This window comes from Pelodiscus sinensis, chromosome 20 (assembly GCF_052426305.1).
Source record: "Pelodiscus sinensis isolate ZL-2025 chromosome 20, ASM5242630v1, whole genome shotgun sequence".
NCBI classification, from domain to species: Eukaryota; Metazoa; Chordata; order Testudines; family Trionychidae; genus Pelodiscus; species Pelodiscus sinensis.
The window spans coordinates 27,755,646-27,773,267 of NC_143071.1; the positions used below are offsets into that span (position 1 = coordinate 27,755,646).

General features: G+C 59.8%; 1 protein-coding gene across 5 annotated transcripts in view; it reads left to right on the forward strand.

Annotated features, from left to right (window-relative positions):
* Positions 1–311: 311 nt before the first annotated feature.
* The window catches only part of ARHGAP44 (Rho GTPase activating protein 44), a 113,881-nt gene continuing 96,570 nt past the window's right edge, over positions 312–17,622 (forward strand). For 2 of the 5 annotated variants that reach the window (XM_089771992.1, XM_089771991.1), the window contains exon 1: positions 312–797. In XM_089771992.1, the coding sequence (XP_089628118.1) occupies positions 745–797 (53 nt within the window). In that variant the 5' untranslated portion in view covers positions 312–744. The remainder of the gene's footprint in view (positions 798–17,622) is intronic. The other 3 variants (XM_075903492.2, XM_075903498.2, XM_075903497.2) reach the window with 3 other exon arrangements.

Here is a 17,622-nt window from a genome sequence, read left to right on the forward strand (position 1 = left end):
GGGCTCCAGCTCCAGGAGGGAGGGGGAAGAGCTGAGCCAGGGCCCTCTCAGGAGAGGAGGTGGGGAAGAGGGAGGGAGGGGTGCAGTAGGGGCGGGGCCTGGAGTGGAGGGGAGTCAGGCACCCCCAGGTCAGCATGTTTCACCTTGGCAAGCACATGAAAGGTGCAAGGAGGAGGGATGACAATGGTCCTGCAGCCCCTGCCGACAGGGCCGGGCCAGGGGCTTGAACTGCAGCCAGGGAGGCTGAGGTTGGACATTAGGGAAAACTTCCTGCCTGCCAGGGCGGTGAACCCCGGGCTGAGCTGGGGGGGGGGGGTGTGGAGGCTCCATCCCTGCGGCTGGTTAAGGGCCGGCGAGACGTGCACCTGCCAGGGCCGGTCTGGAGAAGCCCTGCGCGCAGGGACCTCGGCTTGGCCGCCCTTGCCCTGAGCCGGGGCCGGGAAGCCGGCGGGGCGCGGGGCAGGGACTACGTCTCCCAGCCGGGCCGGGCGAGCAGCCGCAGTAGCAGCCGCGGAGCCCCCGCAGCGCAGCGCAGCGCAGCGCAACGCGCCGGTGGAGCAGGAGGGGCCGCGCCAGCCCCATGCCGCAGGATGCGCTGAGCCAGCGGGGGGCGGGAGCTGCCGCCGCCCGGGAGCAGCGCCGCGCGGCCGGGCTCCGGCCCCAGCCCGCCCGCTCCGCCCGCCGCCGCGCCCCGGCAGGAGCCATGTAAGCGCCGCCGCCCCGAGCGCCCCGGCCGCCGCCGACATGAAGAAGCAATTCAACCGCATGCGGCAGCTCGCCAACCAGACCGTGGGCAGGTAGGGCCGGGCCGGGGGCAGCAGCCTGGGGACCCCCCTCCCGTGCGTCCAGCCAGGGCCGTCCGCCCGCGCCCCTCCCCGGGGCGTCTGGGCTTGGCGCGGTGAGGGGCCTCGCAGCTCCCGCACCTGTGTGGCGCTTCCCTCCTTCCCCAGCTCCGCAGGGTCCGCGTGGCTTCTCTCCCTGCCATCGCCTTATTCCGGGCCCCCCTCCTCGCCCCTGCCCCAGCCAGAGGGCAGCGCCCGTGGCACCCCACGCGGGGGGGGGGGGGCAGAGGTTGTGGCTCTCGGCTGCTCGCCCGCCTGGTGGGCGGTGTTAGGCGTGGGCCGTGGAAGTGGTGCCATGGGGTTTCCGCATGTGCCTGGCTGGCTGGCTCGGTCGCTGGCGGTGCACTCTCCCTCTGGAGGGTGAGGTCTGCGGGCGCTCTCCTACCACCTGCCCTTCCAGAGAGACCCGCCTGCTGCGGGCACTGGTGGGGGGCGTGTGTGCACGCTGGCAGCGGGCAGGAGCCCCCGGCCGTAAATAGTGTGCACCCCAGCCAGCCAGGGACGCTTGCTTTGGGCTCTGGAATCGGGCCCTGATCCTGGAGCGAAATGGGGCTCCGTGGGGGTCATGGCTGTGGCCGGCTTGGGGCCTTAGCCACACCCGCAGGGAGATTGCCACTCACAAAAGGCACAAACAAGTCAGACCCTTCTTCTGGGGACAGCTACGTTCGGCTTCTGCCCTCTGGCAGGCAGAGGTCTGGCGTGCGTGGTGGAACTGGAGTGCTAGCTGTGCTGTGTAGTGGCCAGGCCTGGCTCGGTTCTCTGCGCTGCCCTGATGGATTACAGAGGCGCTGTGTAGTCCCTGCTGAACGCCACCGTGGGCTGTGCTGTGGTTTTGATTGACTGTCTGTCGTACCTGCACTGTTGCCGGCCTGGACCCTGAGTCATTTTCTCCGAGTTTTGGCTTGGACACCGAATTCACCTTCGTGTGAACCGGGCTGGTGCCTGGCCGGAGCCGGTTTCTGATTCCGCAAGGAGCCCAGCAGCGTTGGCTGGGTTCTGTGGGGCTGCCCAGGGGCATGTCGGCATGGGCTGGGATCTCAGTCGGTCGGTCTTACGCCCGTCCCTGGAGTCCTGCTTGCTGGTTTGGATGGAGCTTGGGAACACGCAGCATGATCTGAGGTGCCATCTGGAACCATGGCCAGAGACCTGGGTTTGTTTGTTGTTGTGCGATTCCCCAGGATTTTGCAATGGCTTTCAATATGGAGAGGATTCTTTTCCCTTTTCTTCCCTAATTAAGCATGTTCTTTTAGCAGGCGGCGAGGAGCCGGGGCAATGGAGAGGGGGAGGGGGCGGCCGAGTGGATTGCTTGGAACGTTATACCCCAGCAGATGCCCTCAAGGCAGTGTCTTTTGGCTTCGGACCTGCGGGGTGTTGGAATCCCTTTCTCCTTCTAACCTTTGGAGTAGGGGTCTTGGAAACCAGCACCCCGTGAATTGCCTGGGTTCGCATCACTCGTGTGCTGCCCACAACAGCGTTCGCCATGCCCAGCAACCCGCCGGGGTGTCGTGTGTCTGCCTGAGCGTCTGTGCCACTCACAACAACAAACACAGCGACCTTGGCGGCCTCCGGCGAGCCAGCCGCTGGGCCGGCTGTTTTGCATTAGCTCCTGGGGCTGGTTGTTTTGATGTCGTTTGCTGCGCAGCTCGGCCGTCTCGCCAGTGTCCCGCGTCCGGGTGGAACGAGCACTCGTGTGTGGGGTTACTCGAGGGACCCGAGCGTTGAAACCCCCACGGTGCATCCAAAGAGCTCAGAGCTGCGAGGCCGCTTCTCTTTCTCTTTGCTTTCGAAGGAAGGGGACCTGCGGGCTCCTCTGTCAGCCGTTTGCCGGGCACAGCCAGGGACTGCGTCAGCTCTGATTTGTGTCGCGGTGGCACAAAAACCGGCCTGGTACTTTGCAGAGAGGAAACGACCGTTCTCTGCCCCGCGGTGCTTCCAATGTCAGGTCTGGATCCTGCAGCGAGCGCGCACTGAAGGGCCCCGGAGTCGCTGGGTTTCTGCCAGGGCAGCTGGGTCCCTGTCTGAAGAGATCAGGCCCCAGATTAGACATGGCACAGGACGGGCCCGAGGGGCGTGGCCGGGAACAGCCAGGAAGGAGCTGCTCTTGCTTGGCACCGCTCTCGTGTGAGCAGAGGGCGATTGGCGGTGAGGGCCGGGGGCAGAAGCGAGTGCTGGGGCGTGCTCCAGGAGGCTGCAGTAGCCTGGCACGCAGCGCTAGAGGCTCAGTAGGCCGGGGGAATTGGCAGCCCTGCCCGCCCTGTGTTCAGGAGTCGTGAGTCGGCCGCTCCTCTCAGGAGAGAGCCGAAAAGCCCCGAGATGAGCCACGCGCGGGGGGCATTTCCCTCTGGGTTTGGAGCCGCGGGGGCTCGTTTCTGGCTTTTCTCCGCAGCCATGAGGGCTAGGAACCTTGGTCTGAATGGCCGCTGAGGTTCGCCGGTCAGCCCCTGGCTAGAGATGCTGGCCCTTCGGGAGGAGCCGCAGGCCACTGGGGGTAAAATGGCAGGAGCTGGCGAGCCTGGATTCCCGTGAGAATGTTGCCGGTTGTGACGTGGGGGGGGGGGGTGCCTTGCTAGGGCTGTGGCGACCTCTGCTGTCTGTGACAGGAGTCATTATGCAAAGGGGGCTCCAAACCTGTCTGACCAGCTACCCCCCATGGGGAGGAACAAAGGAAGGTGGATGCCGCCCCTGGCTGGGGGCAGGGCTGGAGGAGAGTTAGTTAGTTTTCTGTCTGGGAGCATGGAGGAAGCAGCCTCAGCAACAGCCTGGGGGGTTTAGAAGCTGGACCCCCCACCCCATATCAAGGGGGGCTGCGGCATCCTAGGCCTGCCCTGTAACCTGGTGACATCTGTGCTGGGCTGTACCCTGGAGAGGCAATAAACTCCCTCTGTTCTACCGGCTGGTGGAGTCTGTTCGTGCCCTTTCGGGGGTGCAGGAGGCGGGGGACCCCAACGCGCCGTCACACCTGTGTCCGGATCTGAACAGGGAGCGGGCCAGGCCCTGCTGAGATGTGCCCTGTGGAGTCTGGAGCACAGGCCGAGAAGGGACGGTACCATGGACCAGCTGTCGGAAGCCCAGCTGCGTTCCGAGAGAGCTGGCACTCAAAGTGTGTGCTGCTTTGTAGACCTGGGCTTCCGCGACAGTGAAGCCCTGCTGTCTCTCCTGCCAGGCAAGTCTCGGGGGTCCTGGCCCTCCCTGGGTCTGACCTGGCGCTGCAGGGCACTTGCGTTGCTGGCTGGCGGGAGCGTTCTGCCCTGGCGTGTATGGACTGTGTCCCCACCAGGCCTGGATCCGACAGCGGCCGCTCTGTGGTTCTCCAGAGGGAATGTCTCTCATGGCCGGCTAATGCTCCAAACCTACGAGGGTTTGTATCTCTCCGCTGGGGTCTCTGTATCTGTCCAACACGGGCCTGGCTGTTCTCCGCGTTTGTGGGGGGGGCGGGGGGCATGTCCAATTCTCCACTGACTCCGGCTGTGCTCTTGGCCAACGCCCCATGGGGTGGCGGTGAATTCAGGTGTCAGTAAAACGGGCGCTACTGAGTCAGACGTGTTGATTTTGGAGCCGTCGAGGTTTAAAAATACAATGGCAGCTGTTCCGGTTGGAGTGAATTTTGGCAGTTTTTTAATGCCGTTCTGTGTGGCACCAGAAAGCGGCTCGCCGTGGGCGTGGCACCGGGACGTGCCCGACGTGTGCATGCTGCCTGCGAAGTCCCCCGAGTGCTGCCGTGGATTTCTGTGTCAGCGGGCTGGGGGGGCATATGGTACAGATCCGGTTGTGGGTGGGAGCGAGGAAGTGCCCAGACCTGGGAGGCAGCCCATTAGAAGTCCCCCCGGGAGATTTGTCAGAGGCCATGGCATGGGTAGGGTGGTGCCCAAGAGCGGCTGCACAGGGAGTCGGCAGTGGTCAGAACAGAGCTGACCAGGGAGGCCAAGGACTGGCTGGAGACTGGCCCTTCGGTCTAATGATCGCTAAACGTGGCGCTGGGCCAAGGGATCTTCTGGATCGTCCTGAAGAGGCGAGGTCCTCAGACAGGCCCGACGCAGCTTGCAGCTGGGCGAGCTTCCAGCCACGCCCCCGAGCTGGGGGGTCTTTGCCCCTCCGGCCCTGGGTCTCCGGGCTGAAGGTGCCTATTCGCATCCGTTGTCAGAGGGCTTGGGTCGCGTCGGGACTGAAACTCACCAGCCTCTCCCATGCACGAGGTGACAACCTTCTTCCTCTGTGGATTGGGGCTCCCAGCGCTGTTCCCAGGTGCCTCAGTCTGTAGCGATCCCGACGGGTTTGGTGAGAACCGTTTTTTGCCTTTTCCTTTCCTTGCTCTGCTCTGCCGCGACGTGCAGTCCGCTCTGCTGTCCTTTCAGCCCAGGGTCGGGCGAGACGGGGCTGCACCCCCGCTGGGGTCGATCGATTTCGCGCCGTTGGCGGTAGTAGGGCTGCTCCGTCCCAGCGGCGGCTCTTCTAAGGGATTTGCACGGGGGCACTTCAGAGGGCTCGGCCGATGAGTCGCCCCCACTGCACAACGGCCAGTCAGGACTCGTGGTCCCAGCTCCAGAGGGGAGTGCGTTTGAGTGGTTAGAGTGGGGGAGTCGGGGTCCTGTCCCTGGCTGGCGGGAGGTAGAGTGAGCCTGTAGCTAGAACAGGGGGTCCCAGGCGACAGTGCCAAGCCCACAGGTCCGACGGGAGGGGAAGAGAGGTCGAGGCCAGCTGGTTTCAATCATTTCCGGGCCCTGATGGAGGAGGGGTGGCTGATACACAGCTGCCTCCGTGGCGGAGGTGCAGGGTGGGACAGGGGGTCCAGGGCAGGTAAATAGCAACATGTGGAGCTGGTGAGACCTCACTTCAGGGCATCCTGGCTTCCCGCTCCGTGCCCCTTCCACTAGGCATAGGGGCAGCTGGGGAAACAGCTGTGGCCCCCAGGGCTTTGCTTGCCCCTGCTCGAGATGGCCCTGGGCTCTGGCTAGGAAGGGCGAGAGCTCGCTCAGGCCCAGCGCTGTCAGAGAGCAGCCCCCAGCGGACTCAGGGCAAAGAAGCCCCCTGTGCCGAGGCCCTGGAGTCGGTTGCTCTAACCGAGCTGCGTGGGGGCACTAGGGGCTTGTCTTTCCTACAGCACCCCAGCGACACAGCTGCAGGGCTGGAGCGCTTTGCTGTGCTGACCGGAGAGCTTCTCCCATTGCCCGAGTTAATCTGTCCCCCCAAGCGGCGGTAGCTTCGTCGGCAGGCCTGTCCGCACCGTCTTCCAGGGGGCTAGGCCAGTCTGACTGTTGTGCAGGGCTGCTGAGTTTTGGTTACATCAGCACAGGTTGGTAGTGTAGGCCTGGCCAAAGAGGTCTGCCATATCCTGGTATTCCCTAGCTCTGGGTCGGTGTCAGGCTTACCTACCCTCGTCCCTTTTAAAGGCGCTTTCTCTCTGCCCTGGCTGAGTGGGGCCCACGCGGGCCATGCGCTGCAGTTACCCCAAGGCACTGAACTACGTTTCCCTGTTGTTCTCTCTCTGCTCCGTTCTGAAAGCAGCCTGGCTTTTTATTTGGCTTCCCCCCTGCGAGTGGGCACTGAGCAGACATCTCCTCCCGGCCGTAAATACCGCGGAATACATCAAAAGGACAGGGTGGGCTATTTGTTGGTGTGGTTCCCTACGGCGGTTAACTCACAAGGAGCACAGGATGTGTGTTTAGCTTGTGTCTGTGGGTCCAAGGTGTCTTACCGCCCTGCCCACCGGGACATCTCATTTCGAATCCTTCCCCCTCCCATCTTCCGCGAGGGGAGGGTCACACTCACAGATAAGAGCAGGCCCCTGGCCCGCCTTCTGAAACAGACGTAGACCTCGGAACGGCTGCTCCCCACTGCTCCTTTAAGTCTGCATCTGAAGGTTGTTACTTTGGCTGCTTGAAGGGGGACGGATAACAGCCTGGCGAAGAAAGAGGCCGGTTTAATTTGATTCAGGCCCTTTGAAGAACATTTGTCCCAGAAAACAATTTAATCTCTCCGGAAGACTGGCAATTCCTTCCCCCTCCCCCCTCCCGGTAGGATTTCAGGGGAATAAAGGCAATAAAGGATCATCTGTATTATGAGCTTAGCGCTGATAGATTTGCATCAGAATGTGCGCGGCAGTTCACGCTAGCGGCTGCTTTTTAGCATGGGAGTTAGAAACCGAAACAGTAACCAAGGTGTGAAGCAGGCCTGCCAGAATCAGCATCGCTCCGGCTCCGGCTGCTGCAGAGACCTTTCTCTAGCAGCTGCCGTGTGAAAACGCTGCGATTCCTCCCCAGTTGGCTGTGCCCTCCCGGTGCTGAGTGCCGCTGCTGTGAAATCGACCTGAGCGTTGTCAGTTTCACTCTGCTGCCACATGGGAAAGTGTGAGGAGGGTGGTAGAGCTGGGAGGCTGCCTGCAGACTCTGGCAGACGGCTTGGCGTGGACGGGTGTCGGGGGGGATCGGGCTCGGCGTGGACGGGTGTCGGGGGGGATCGGGCTCGGCGTGGACGGGTGTCGGGGGGGATCGGGCTCGGCGTGGACGGGTGTCGGGGGGGGATCGAGCTCAGCGTGGACGGGTGTCGGGGGAGTCAGCGTCACAGCCACGAGTCCTGGAGACGTTCAGTTTGTTAAATGGGGCAGTTTGCATTCTGCAGCAGTTCGGACTCCCACTCTCGGGAGGAAAGACGAAAACATTTTCCAGTTCAGCTCCCTTAGCTTGTTGAATGGTAAATTGAATGAAACACACGTGTTCTGCTGAGCCCTGGTACGGAAGGTGTTCCTCAGAGGCCTTTCTAAACACTCCTGTTGCGTCTCAGGCTCATCTGAGGAAGTGGGTTGTGCCCACGAAAGCCCATGACACTAGATAAATTGTTTGTCTCTAAAGTGCCACTGGACTGCGCCTTGTGTTTGGGAGCGTTGTACAGGAACGTGTTATTGGCGCGATCAAGTGGGTCTCTGGTATTCACACAATCACTGACCTGGTTGGGGGGTGGTTGGTGTGGGTGGTGGCGGGGTCACAAGCACCGTTCTTTCAGGCTAACTGGAGGGCACAATTATGCCCTTTTAGTGATGGCTGGAAACCAGAGGCGGTTCTGGCCCAGGGCAGTGGGCTGTATGGCAAAGCCCGAGTAGGGCTAAGCCGTGTGTTTGGAAGGGTTCCCCGTCGCACATGCAGGGGCTGGGGGATTCTTTGGCGAGCTCTCTGTGCGGTAGGTTTTGGCCAGGGGATGCAGGAAGCTAGCAACAGCTCTGAGAGGGAGAGCTCCGAGAGGACTCACTGGCTAGACAGGCTTGGCCTTTGCGAGCAAGGGAGCTGCCCCGTTTCCCTGTGCGGTCAGGGAGCCAGGCCTTTGCGTGCGGCCTTTGTCAATAAACAGGAATGCACCAACAGGGAGACCTGACTCCTCTGATCGGTTTCTCTGGAACAGCCTGGCAAGGCCCTGGCTAATTGCTCTTGCTAAGAGCCAGCAGCCAACAATAAGCCCTTCCCTTCGAGTCCCTCAGTGCACTTTACAAGGAACTGAAATCTTCACTGATTGTTCTGGGCACAGCGGAAGGGATCTAGTGTTACACCGGGCAGGCCCTCCACGCTGGCTGGTAGCTCCCGTGATCGGTGGTTGCGTGTCTTGTTGCCAGCTTAAAACAAACCAGAAACCTTCCTTGGGTTACTGTTACCCCCGGGGGCCTGAGACTGGAGAGAAGCTTTTCAAACTGGAGCCTGCGTCTAGTGAAAGTCCATTTAAACCCAGCTCCGAACCCCGGTTCCCCTGGAATTCAGGGGAATTTTAATCTGGGGCCTGAGGATCATTCTTTCTCTGCTGCTTCTGCTGTTCATCTCTGTCCGCTTGAGCTGTAGCCGCTTACAGGCGTGTTGCCAAGGAGTTTGGGGTTTTGCACCTGTCCCCAAAGGCCCTGCCAATTCTTGCGCTTTGCAGTCCCCTTTCCGTTACCGGTGTCTTCCTCGCCTTGGCTGCTGCGAGAGTGACCCACAGAAACAGCAGAAGGAGCTGACTTGCCATGTAAGAAAAGGGTGACGCTGACAGTACATGGTGACATGACAGTACAGTCGCGCTGGCGAACACCTTTACTCTCCTGGTCACAGCGAGTAGAGCTGTTACCTGCAACAACAGTCGGTGAAATGTGACGGTTCTATTATTTAATACGACAGCACCTGCTGGCCCCGGTGGCTGTCAGGGCCCTATGGTGCTAGGCGCTGGACAGACACCAAGTCAGAGGCCACTGACGCAGTGCACTGCTCCTTGGCTAGCCCGGGTGGTTGTTTGGGTTTGCAGCATTGCTGCTCGGAGGCCCCGACCCCACGGATACTTACATAGGTGTCCACGGAGCCGAGGGGTCCGCCTGACGTTCACGGGATGCGTCGTGTGGACGGGACGATTGTACGTTCTCTAGCTGTTTGGGACGTCGCTGAGGCGCACGCTGAAGCAGCTGCTGGAATCTATTCGTGTGCTAAAGTGCTTCCTGGGGTGGGTCTTAGATGGAAAGTTCGGTGGTGCAGAGGTCTCCAGGTGCTACTCGGTGTAATACCAGGCATCATTTCCAATCGTCTTCACACCGACTCGAGAGCTCCCTTGCTGGGGGGGCTCCTCTTATGCTCTTCCGAAAACTCTCCATTTCCAGCCGAAGCTGCCCTGCCCTTTGTTCGCCTCCCCCCCCCCCATCAAGTCTGTCAAGTGGCTTCTGCCTGGGGGAGTCCGGGCTCCACTCTCCCGTGCTGGCTGCAAAGCCGATCCGCCTTCCCAGATGACACAGCCTGGAACCCTCTTTCTTCCTCCCTCCCGGGCCCAGCCGAGGGGCATCGCTGCGTGAGCCCAGAGCGGATGGGCACGAGGGGGAACTTTGCAAAGGTCCCATCTGAAAGTTCCCCCCAGAGGGTGATGGATGCTTATGGCGAGCGCTGCGCTGGGAACCAAACCCAGCTGCTGCGCCGGCTGCTTGCCCCACAGGGTCAATGTGCAAACCCGGGGCAGGCGCCAGGGCCGGATTCACCCTCTGGGATCAGCTGTGCTGGAGGCAGAATTCAGCTCCAGGCTAGAGCAGGGGCAGTACCGATCCCTGGGGGATTCTGCTGCAGAGTCCGGGAGAGAGCTACCCAGGAGAGACGCTCAATCCACAAACCTCTCGCCGCTTGGTCTGGGCTGTGGCGTGGCTGTGTGCTCCGCTGGCCGATTTGCCACCCCAGGGAGTGACTCAGGCCCTAAAAGCTGGTGGGGGCCTGAGTCCAAACCTTGGATCTGGGGTCCCTGGGAGAGCTTGGCCTTTGGGCTAGCAGGAATCGGGTCGCGGTCGTCGTGCAATAGACACAGATGAGCTGCCGACCGGCTTGTGAACATCCCATTGGGAGCGTAGGAGTTCAAGGGCTGCTCTGACCTCTGCTCCCCCCCCCCCCCGCACAGCCCAACATCTGGCAACACCCTTGACTCTGCCGGGGTCTCTGGCCAGCCTGTAACACTGTGTTGAGTTTTCCTGGAGTCAGTTTGGGCCCAGCCAATGTGGGACGTGGCCTCTGCCGTGGACATTGGCTTGTTTCGGTGGATGATGGCCGCTCTGGCGCATTCTCCAGGGCCATCAGCAGGCTGCAGTGAAGCTGCTGTAACTCGCCCTCCCCCCTCCTCCCCCCGCCCTACTCAGGTCAGTGTCTGTGTAGAACGGTGCCAGGCACCCGCCTGGGTCGTCCGGCACCCCGGCAGTTATCACGTTGCACGTCCATCCCTCGGGGAGGGAGGCAACGGGACCGAACCTGGTGCTCTGTAAACTCCCGATCGCACCTCGCCGGGTTCCTGTGGCCCCGTGGCTGTGAAATGAGCTAGACAGGGGGATTCCAACTCGATTCCCCCCTTTTCCTGGAGCCTTCAGACGCGTTTACGAGCCCTCCAGCACCGCGAGGATCGTAAGAGAGCAAAGCCGTTACCACGCTCAAGGGAACCCCGGTCCTATCTGCCGGGCATGGGGAATAAAACGAACAGAACGCTGGAGGCTCCGGCAGCCTCGACGGCCCAGCCGCTGCACGTGCCGGGAGTGGCCGTTCTTTGTGCAGTCAGCAGTGGAACCCCGGGGCGTAGCCCCCTGGCCAGCAGGGGCTTCCTAGCCGAGCGCCATCCTGCCCGCTCCCGGGCACGCCGGAATCTGCTCGTGGGAGTAGGGCTTGTGCACCGCGCTGCCCGCAGGAGCGGAGCTAACGAGGGCAGGGACAAGGCGTAACCCCCACCTTGGGGGTGAGCAGCAGGCCAGCAACCTCCCTCTGTCTGTGCCAGAGCAGCCAAGAGCCAGGGGCAGCCTTGCTCAGCCCTAGCGAGTAGGGTTGCCAGGTGTCCAGTATTGCCCCGGACACTCCGGTATTTTTGCCTCGTGTCCAGTAAAAATCAGAAAATACCGGACACCTAAAATATCCTAAAATGTTCTGAGTTTTTTTTTTTTTTTTACTGGGCAGAAGGCGAAAATACCAGACACATGGCAACCTACGACACACTCAGCAACTGGTTCCAGCCCTTGGGCCCCTCCCGAACCGCACCTTCCCCCTCCACCCCCCCAGGCCTCCGGTTACCTGGTTTCGCAGGGAAGCTGTCTCATGGCACGGAGGAAGAAAACAAGATGGCCTCTGGCAAAAAAAAGCCCCAGAGGCCGTACTTTTAAATTATTATTATTATTTTGCTTAATAATTGTCAGGGTCTCTGACACTTAGCTATTGTGTGCCCTTGGAGGAGTCACTTAACCTCTCTGATCTGTAAATTGGTGACCGTATTGCTCTCAGCATGGTGGGAGAGAAAGGGTTGGTGAAGCTCAGTGGCTGTAAAGTGCTTTGCCAATGCTCCTGTGAAGTGTGGTGTTTCTCATTGCTCGAGTGACCTTTGCCATGATAACTTCATTGCTCTGTCTGGCTTCTGTTTGTTCTTGGTTTTCCTTAGGCTCACAGTGATAGCAAGTTAGTAGCAGGTACTAGGAAAACCTGGACAATTCTGTGCACTTTACAGCCACTGAGCTTCACCAACCCTTTCTCCCCCACCATGCTGAGAGCAATACTGTCACCAATTTACAGATCAGAGAGGTTAAGTGACTGCTCCAATGGCGCACAATAGCTAAGTGTCGGAGACAGACTTTGAACCCAGAATTCCTGACTCCATGTTGTATGATTTTTGGATTGTCTCATGTTTCTTCAAAAATAACCCCAGAAACTTCCAACCTGTTCTCTGAATGTGAATCAGTTGGTTTTCAATCCGTCAGAAAGTGGGCCTCTCCGAGTCTTATGCAATCTGGCATTTCTGGGCTTCCACCTGTCCCGGCAGGCGGCTGGAAATACATTTTTAGAGAGCCCTGGATTCCAAGGCCAGAAGGGACCATTGTGCTCAGCTAGTCTGACCTCCTGCCTAGCACAGGTCAGAGACCTGCCCCACAATACAGCTTGCAGCAGAGCTTTTAGGAAAATATCCCATCTGGATTGAAAAATTACCAATGATGGAGTCTCCCTCATAATCTTTGGTAAATTATTCCAACAGTTAATTGCCTCTCAGTTCTAGAATTTAAAAAAAAATGTTCCCTCTCTTTTTTCCATCTATGTGTGGAATAAATTTTATGTGCACTGAGGCATGTGCAGATGTGCACCACCAGTATAAACACATGCTTCCGGATGCGGGCTGCTGCTTCAAAGTTTGTGTTCCGCTAGCTCCAGCTAGTGGGCTGTGTCTTGGGCCAGCGTGTGGATGGGACCGAGGCCGTGTGTGCAGTGCCAGAGGTGTGCCAGGGGCCATGCAGGACAGGCAGCATGACCTGCTTCGGCCCAGGAGAGCTTTGTAACTGCAAGTGCATTACCCACACGCAATTCTATCACTCCCACGCTCTAGGGGCACCCACCCTTACCCGATTCCTAGGGCTCAGGGCGTAACTTCCAGCGGGTCTGCAGGACCTTTTACCAGTAAAAGAGCCTCACGCAGTAATATCCTTACTCTGTCTATTAGCAATTCCCAGGCAAGCAGAACACACCTGCTAAGCGCACGGTGCCAAGCTCACCCATCCTGATCAAGGCCGGTGAACTCCTCTGCTGGACAGGCCAGATCAGTCTCATCTGAGTCCTGGTTGTTGCACGTCACAGTCGTGCAGAGGAACCGTGGCAGCGCGGGTCTTAGACTGTCTCTCGGAGGTCTAAGACTCTTCTAGGCCTTCCCTTGTTACACCTTTTCCTTTCTTGTTGCTCTCCTTGTACTGTAATGTTACTAAGCAGTCATTTACCCATTACAAAGATAGCTTCCCCCATTATCACCTCTAATTCTATTAACTCACAGACATCTCCCCTTCCCCACCTCTAATATCATTAACTCACTGGCATTCACCTCCTTCCCCCCCCCGCCCCCCATCCCCCTTCTGTTCTGTAATGTGATTTGTCCTTTTCATGTGTGTTCATTTTTTTTAAATTGTATCCTTTGGTATATATGGTTGTGACTATTTTCTTCCACTATTTGATCTGAGGAAGTGGGTCTGGCCCATGTAAGCTCATCACCTAATAAACCATCTTGTTAGTCTTTAAAGTGCTACATAGACCTGTCTTTTGTTTAAGCAGTCATAGCATACTGGAACAGAATTACCTTACCAACCCTACCCCGCTATCTTAATTGATTTGCATCTAGCAAAATGAATTATGCAGCAGAGAGAAACAATTAAAAACCAGCCAGAGGCCGTACAGACGTCGGAACGGGGGGGCCATAACAGTAGATTGAGGATTTCACCCCCCCAGCGATTGATATGTAGTTTCTTGCCAGGTGACATGCTGTCAAACTCGGGTTTCTGCACCCCGCTGGAGATCCGTTCCTTTGCCTGGTGACGTGGGGGCCCTTGGGACAGGGTCTCCTTCCCGGCAGCCCGGCGTGACCCCGTTGCGAGGGGAGTTGGATGGGCTGGGCGGGTGGGAAGCCCTGCTCAGCAGCGGCGGGCGGCGGCTCTTTCGGTCTGGCCGCAGACGAAGGCCGTGGGCATTAGGCCTGGCCGTACGGCGGAGAACAGCCTGCCCCTGCCGCCGAGTGTGCATGCCGCGCAGCGAGCCGGGGGCGGGGCACATCGGAGACAAGCAGCGTCTCGGGCTTTGAAGCCAACAGGGCTGCTTTCCCGCCGGCTCTGTAACCAGCTGGTTCCTGGGGCTCTTTGCAGCCGGAAGAGGCTGGCTGGGGCTAGGGGCTCGGTCTGCCCGGCAGGCTCTGCGAGAGCTCTCAGGCCGGCCCGGACAGCTTGGGGAGGGGCCGCAGGAGCTTTGTGGCTGAGGTCCTGGGCAGGACAGCGGCGAGGGCTGCAGCAGAAATGGCAGCGCGCTCTGGTTGCGGGAACAAGCCACGTTCCCATCGGGGGGGGGGGGGGGGCTGCATCTGCTCCCAGCGGGCAGCGCCCGGCAGGGATCCCGGAGCGCCCTGGTGTTTTCCCTTTCTCGCCACCACCTGGGGCTTCCGCCTGGACTCCTGCACCCGGCTGGGGCCCCTCTGGCCTGGCTCCGTGGGCCCGGCCTCTAGACTCCCGGGGGCTGCTGCTCCTAGGGCTTATCAGGGGCCATTTGGATGCAGCCAGCTCCGTGCCCCTGAAGCTGGGCTGCGAGTGGCAGTGACAGTACGTGTGTGTGGCGCTGGGGGGGCTGGGCCTGTGCCGTGCCTTTGGGAACACCTGCTCCATCGTCACCCTGACACAGCAGTACCATTCGCCTGGCAGCTGGGGGGGGCTCCTTTTCCAAGACCCGTCGACTGTTGGGGCTAGCGGACGAGGGAGCGGAAGGGTCGCCTGGGAAGCCAGCCGGCCAAGAGTCCCAGGGCTGTGGTTGCAGATACCCTTTCACCGCTGCATCTCTGGGCCTGGCCTGGCAGGGACCCCAGCGCGCTCCACTCCCGTAGGAGTCCAGGGACGCTGAGACTGCTCCTGGCCCGCAGACCGGGACTTTTCCCACTTGGTCCCTGGTTCCTGGCTACATGGGAGGTTGCGTCAGTTTCACGGGTTTCCAGCCTGGTGATTAAAGGTCTAGAGATTAAAGGGCTAGAGAACATGAGCTCTGAGGCAAGACTGAAAGATTTGGGCTTGTTTAGTTTGGAAAGGAGAAGACGGAGAGGGGAGAGCAGATTTCAGGTATTTAAAAGGGTGTCACAAGGAGGAGGGAGAAAAATTGTTTCCTTGGCCTCTGAGGACAGGACAAGAAGCAATGGACTCAAATTGCAGCAAGGGAGGTTTAGATTGGACATTAGGAAAAACTTCCTGCCTGTCAGGGTGGTGAAACACTGGGATAAGTTGCCTAGGGAGGTTGTGGAATCCCTCACAAGCCATCGAGTCCAGCCCCCTGCCCAAGGCAGGACCAACCCAACTCAATCAGCCCAGCCAGGGCTTTGTCCAGCCGAGACTTAAACACCTCTAGGGATGGAGACTCCACTACCTCCCTAGGGAACCCATCCCAGTGCTTCACCACCCTCCTGGTGAAATAGTTTTTCCTAATATCCAACCTGGACCTCTCCCACTGCAACTTGAGCCCATTGCTCCTTGTTCTGCGACCTGCCCCCACTGAGAACAGCCTCTCTCCAACCCCCTTCAGGGAGTTGACGGCTGCTCTCAAATCCCCCCTCCCTCTTCTCTTCTGCAGACTAAATAAGCTCAACTCCCTCAGTCTCTCCTCGTAGGCCATGTGCTCCAGCCCCCTCATCGTTTTGGTCGCCCTCCACTGGACCCTCTCCAATGCGTCCACGTCCTTTCTGTGGTGGGGGGCCCACAACGGGACACAATACTCCAGAGGTGGCCTCGCCAGTCGGGCGGCTGTTACGCAAGCGGCGAAAGAGAGGGAGGTTTCTTGGGCCCTTCCAGGATGTCGGGTGCGGCAAACCCAGCGACCAGCAGGGAACGCAGAGCCGAGGCGCCGCCCACACAACTGCCCTCAGCGAGGGATGCCCCGGTGGGCCGCAAACACGCTCCCGCCCTGCCCTTGCTCCTGAGAGCCCCGTGTCTGCCGCCTGGGTGGCCCTTCTGGGCCTCTCCCACTCGGCTCTCTCACCCCTGACAGACCCACTCCTGTGCCCTTCCCGGCCACCGGCCCCTGGCCCGGCCCACCCCTGCACCCTCTGCTGACGCAGCCGAGTGCTGCCCTCGCCCAGGGGTTGCCCCCAGAGCTCAGGGAGGGGGGCTCCCCCCGGATCAGGGTCCCCACTTCCCTTTGTGTCGCAGCCCCAGCTCTGCCCAGCGAACCGGACCACGTTAGCCCAGCTGCCCTCAGCCAGGGAACGCAGCCGGAGTGTTCACCCTCGATCCACCGTATCCACAGCTGGGGGCTAACGACACCTGGAGCGGATTGGCCAGAACCCCGAAGCCAGAGGGTGATGGGGGGGGCAAAAGGTCACCACGAGGGGGATCAGGGAGCCAAATGCCTTATCCCCCCCCATTAAAAGACCTTTATAGTCCTGAGCGGCTGTGGGACGTGTGGATTGCCCATGCTCCGCGCTGGCACCTCCTGCCCGCAGCTGTGCGCCTGGCACCTGACTGCCCGCCTGTGTTTATGGGCGAAGAGGCTAATTGAATCGCAGTGTTCGGTGGGGTAGGACATGTCAGCCCCGAGCCATCCCCCACCCCAGGATTCAGCGTGTCACAGCCTCAAGCCAAACCCCCCTCCTCCTCCCCGACCACCACCCGGCGTTTGGTGCAGGCAGGAGAAATGGAAAGAGACAAAAATCTTCTGTTCTACTGGGAAAATATTGCGTGGAATTTTGTTGGGGGTTTTTTCAGTTAAATGAAAACTGTACTGTGCTCAGGGCCCCCCCTCTCCTTATTCCGGGGGCGAAGGGGAAGTGGGGAAGTCTTTAACAGTTTCATTTTTTACACGTCAAACTTCAACCTGAGATTTTTGTGTTGGTCGAAAAACCGTTTTTCAGGGGGGCGGGGAGCCACGCTGACAAATTTTGGATGGGCACCTCTAACAAAAGTGTCCATCTTGCAGTTCCCCCCCTTGCCGGCGGCAGGCCCTGGCTCCTGCTTGTCGCTCTCAGCAGAAGGACCTAGGCTCCAACAGGTGGCGGGGACGCGGCTCCACGGTTCCGAGGCCGCCGGGTGGGAGGCCGCCAATTGTGGCTGACGATAGTTCCTCAGCGTTGTGATTAGTAGGAGAATAAATATACAAATAGCATCGGGATGGCTCAGCCAGGGTCAGTGCCTCAGTGTGCTCGGCGCTGTACACACACGAGTTCCTCACCCAAAGAGCTTGCATCTAAACAGATGAGGAAGGGGAAACTGAGGCACAACAAGAGGGAGATGTACCTTGACTAAGGTGAGTGGAAGAGCTGGGAATAGACCCCTGATCTCCCATTGCTGTAGGTGCTGGACTGCCCTGGGCAGATGTCTAGAAAGGTCTCGCTGTAGCTGTCAAGCCAGCACTGTTCACAAACACTAGCAGTCGCTTAACTCCTGCCCCGCTGCGCTCCCTTCCCCCAGCTGGAGGAACAGAGTTCAGAGGAAATCCCTGTTTCCTTCCTCGTTCACGTACTGTTAGAGGCGATTGGGGCCCCTGGAAACCGAGGTGCGTCTCTTGGAACTCGTTGCCTTGGGAGGTCCATCCCCCACGTGGCCGGGAATAGCCCGGATCTGGGGCCCCTGTAGAGCGTGTTTCAGGCCCTTCCTTTCCACGGGCGGCTCTTGTGCTGGCAGGAAGGGGGATGTAGCAGGTGACCCCAGTCTGAGCCCTGGCTGCAGGGTCCCTGCTTGGCAAGGGACGTGAAGCTGTTTAAAATCGGCGGGTCCTGAGGGCCCTTTCTAGGCCCGTTGGGAAGGGAGGGGGTGAGAGGAGGAGGGGCAGAGCTTCGGGGCCAG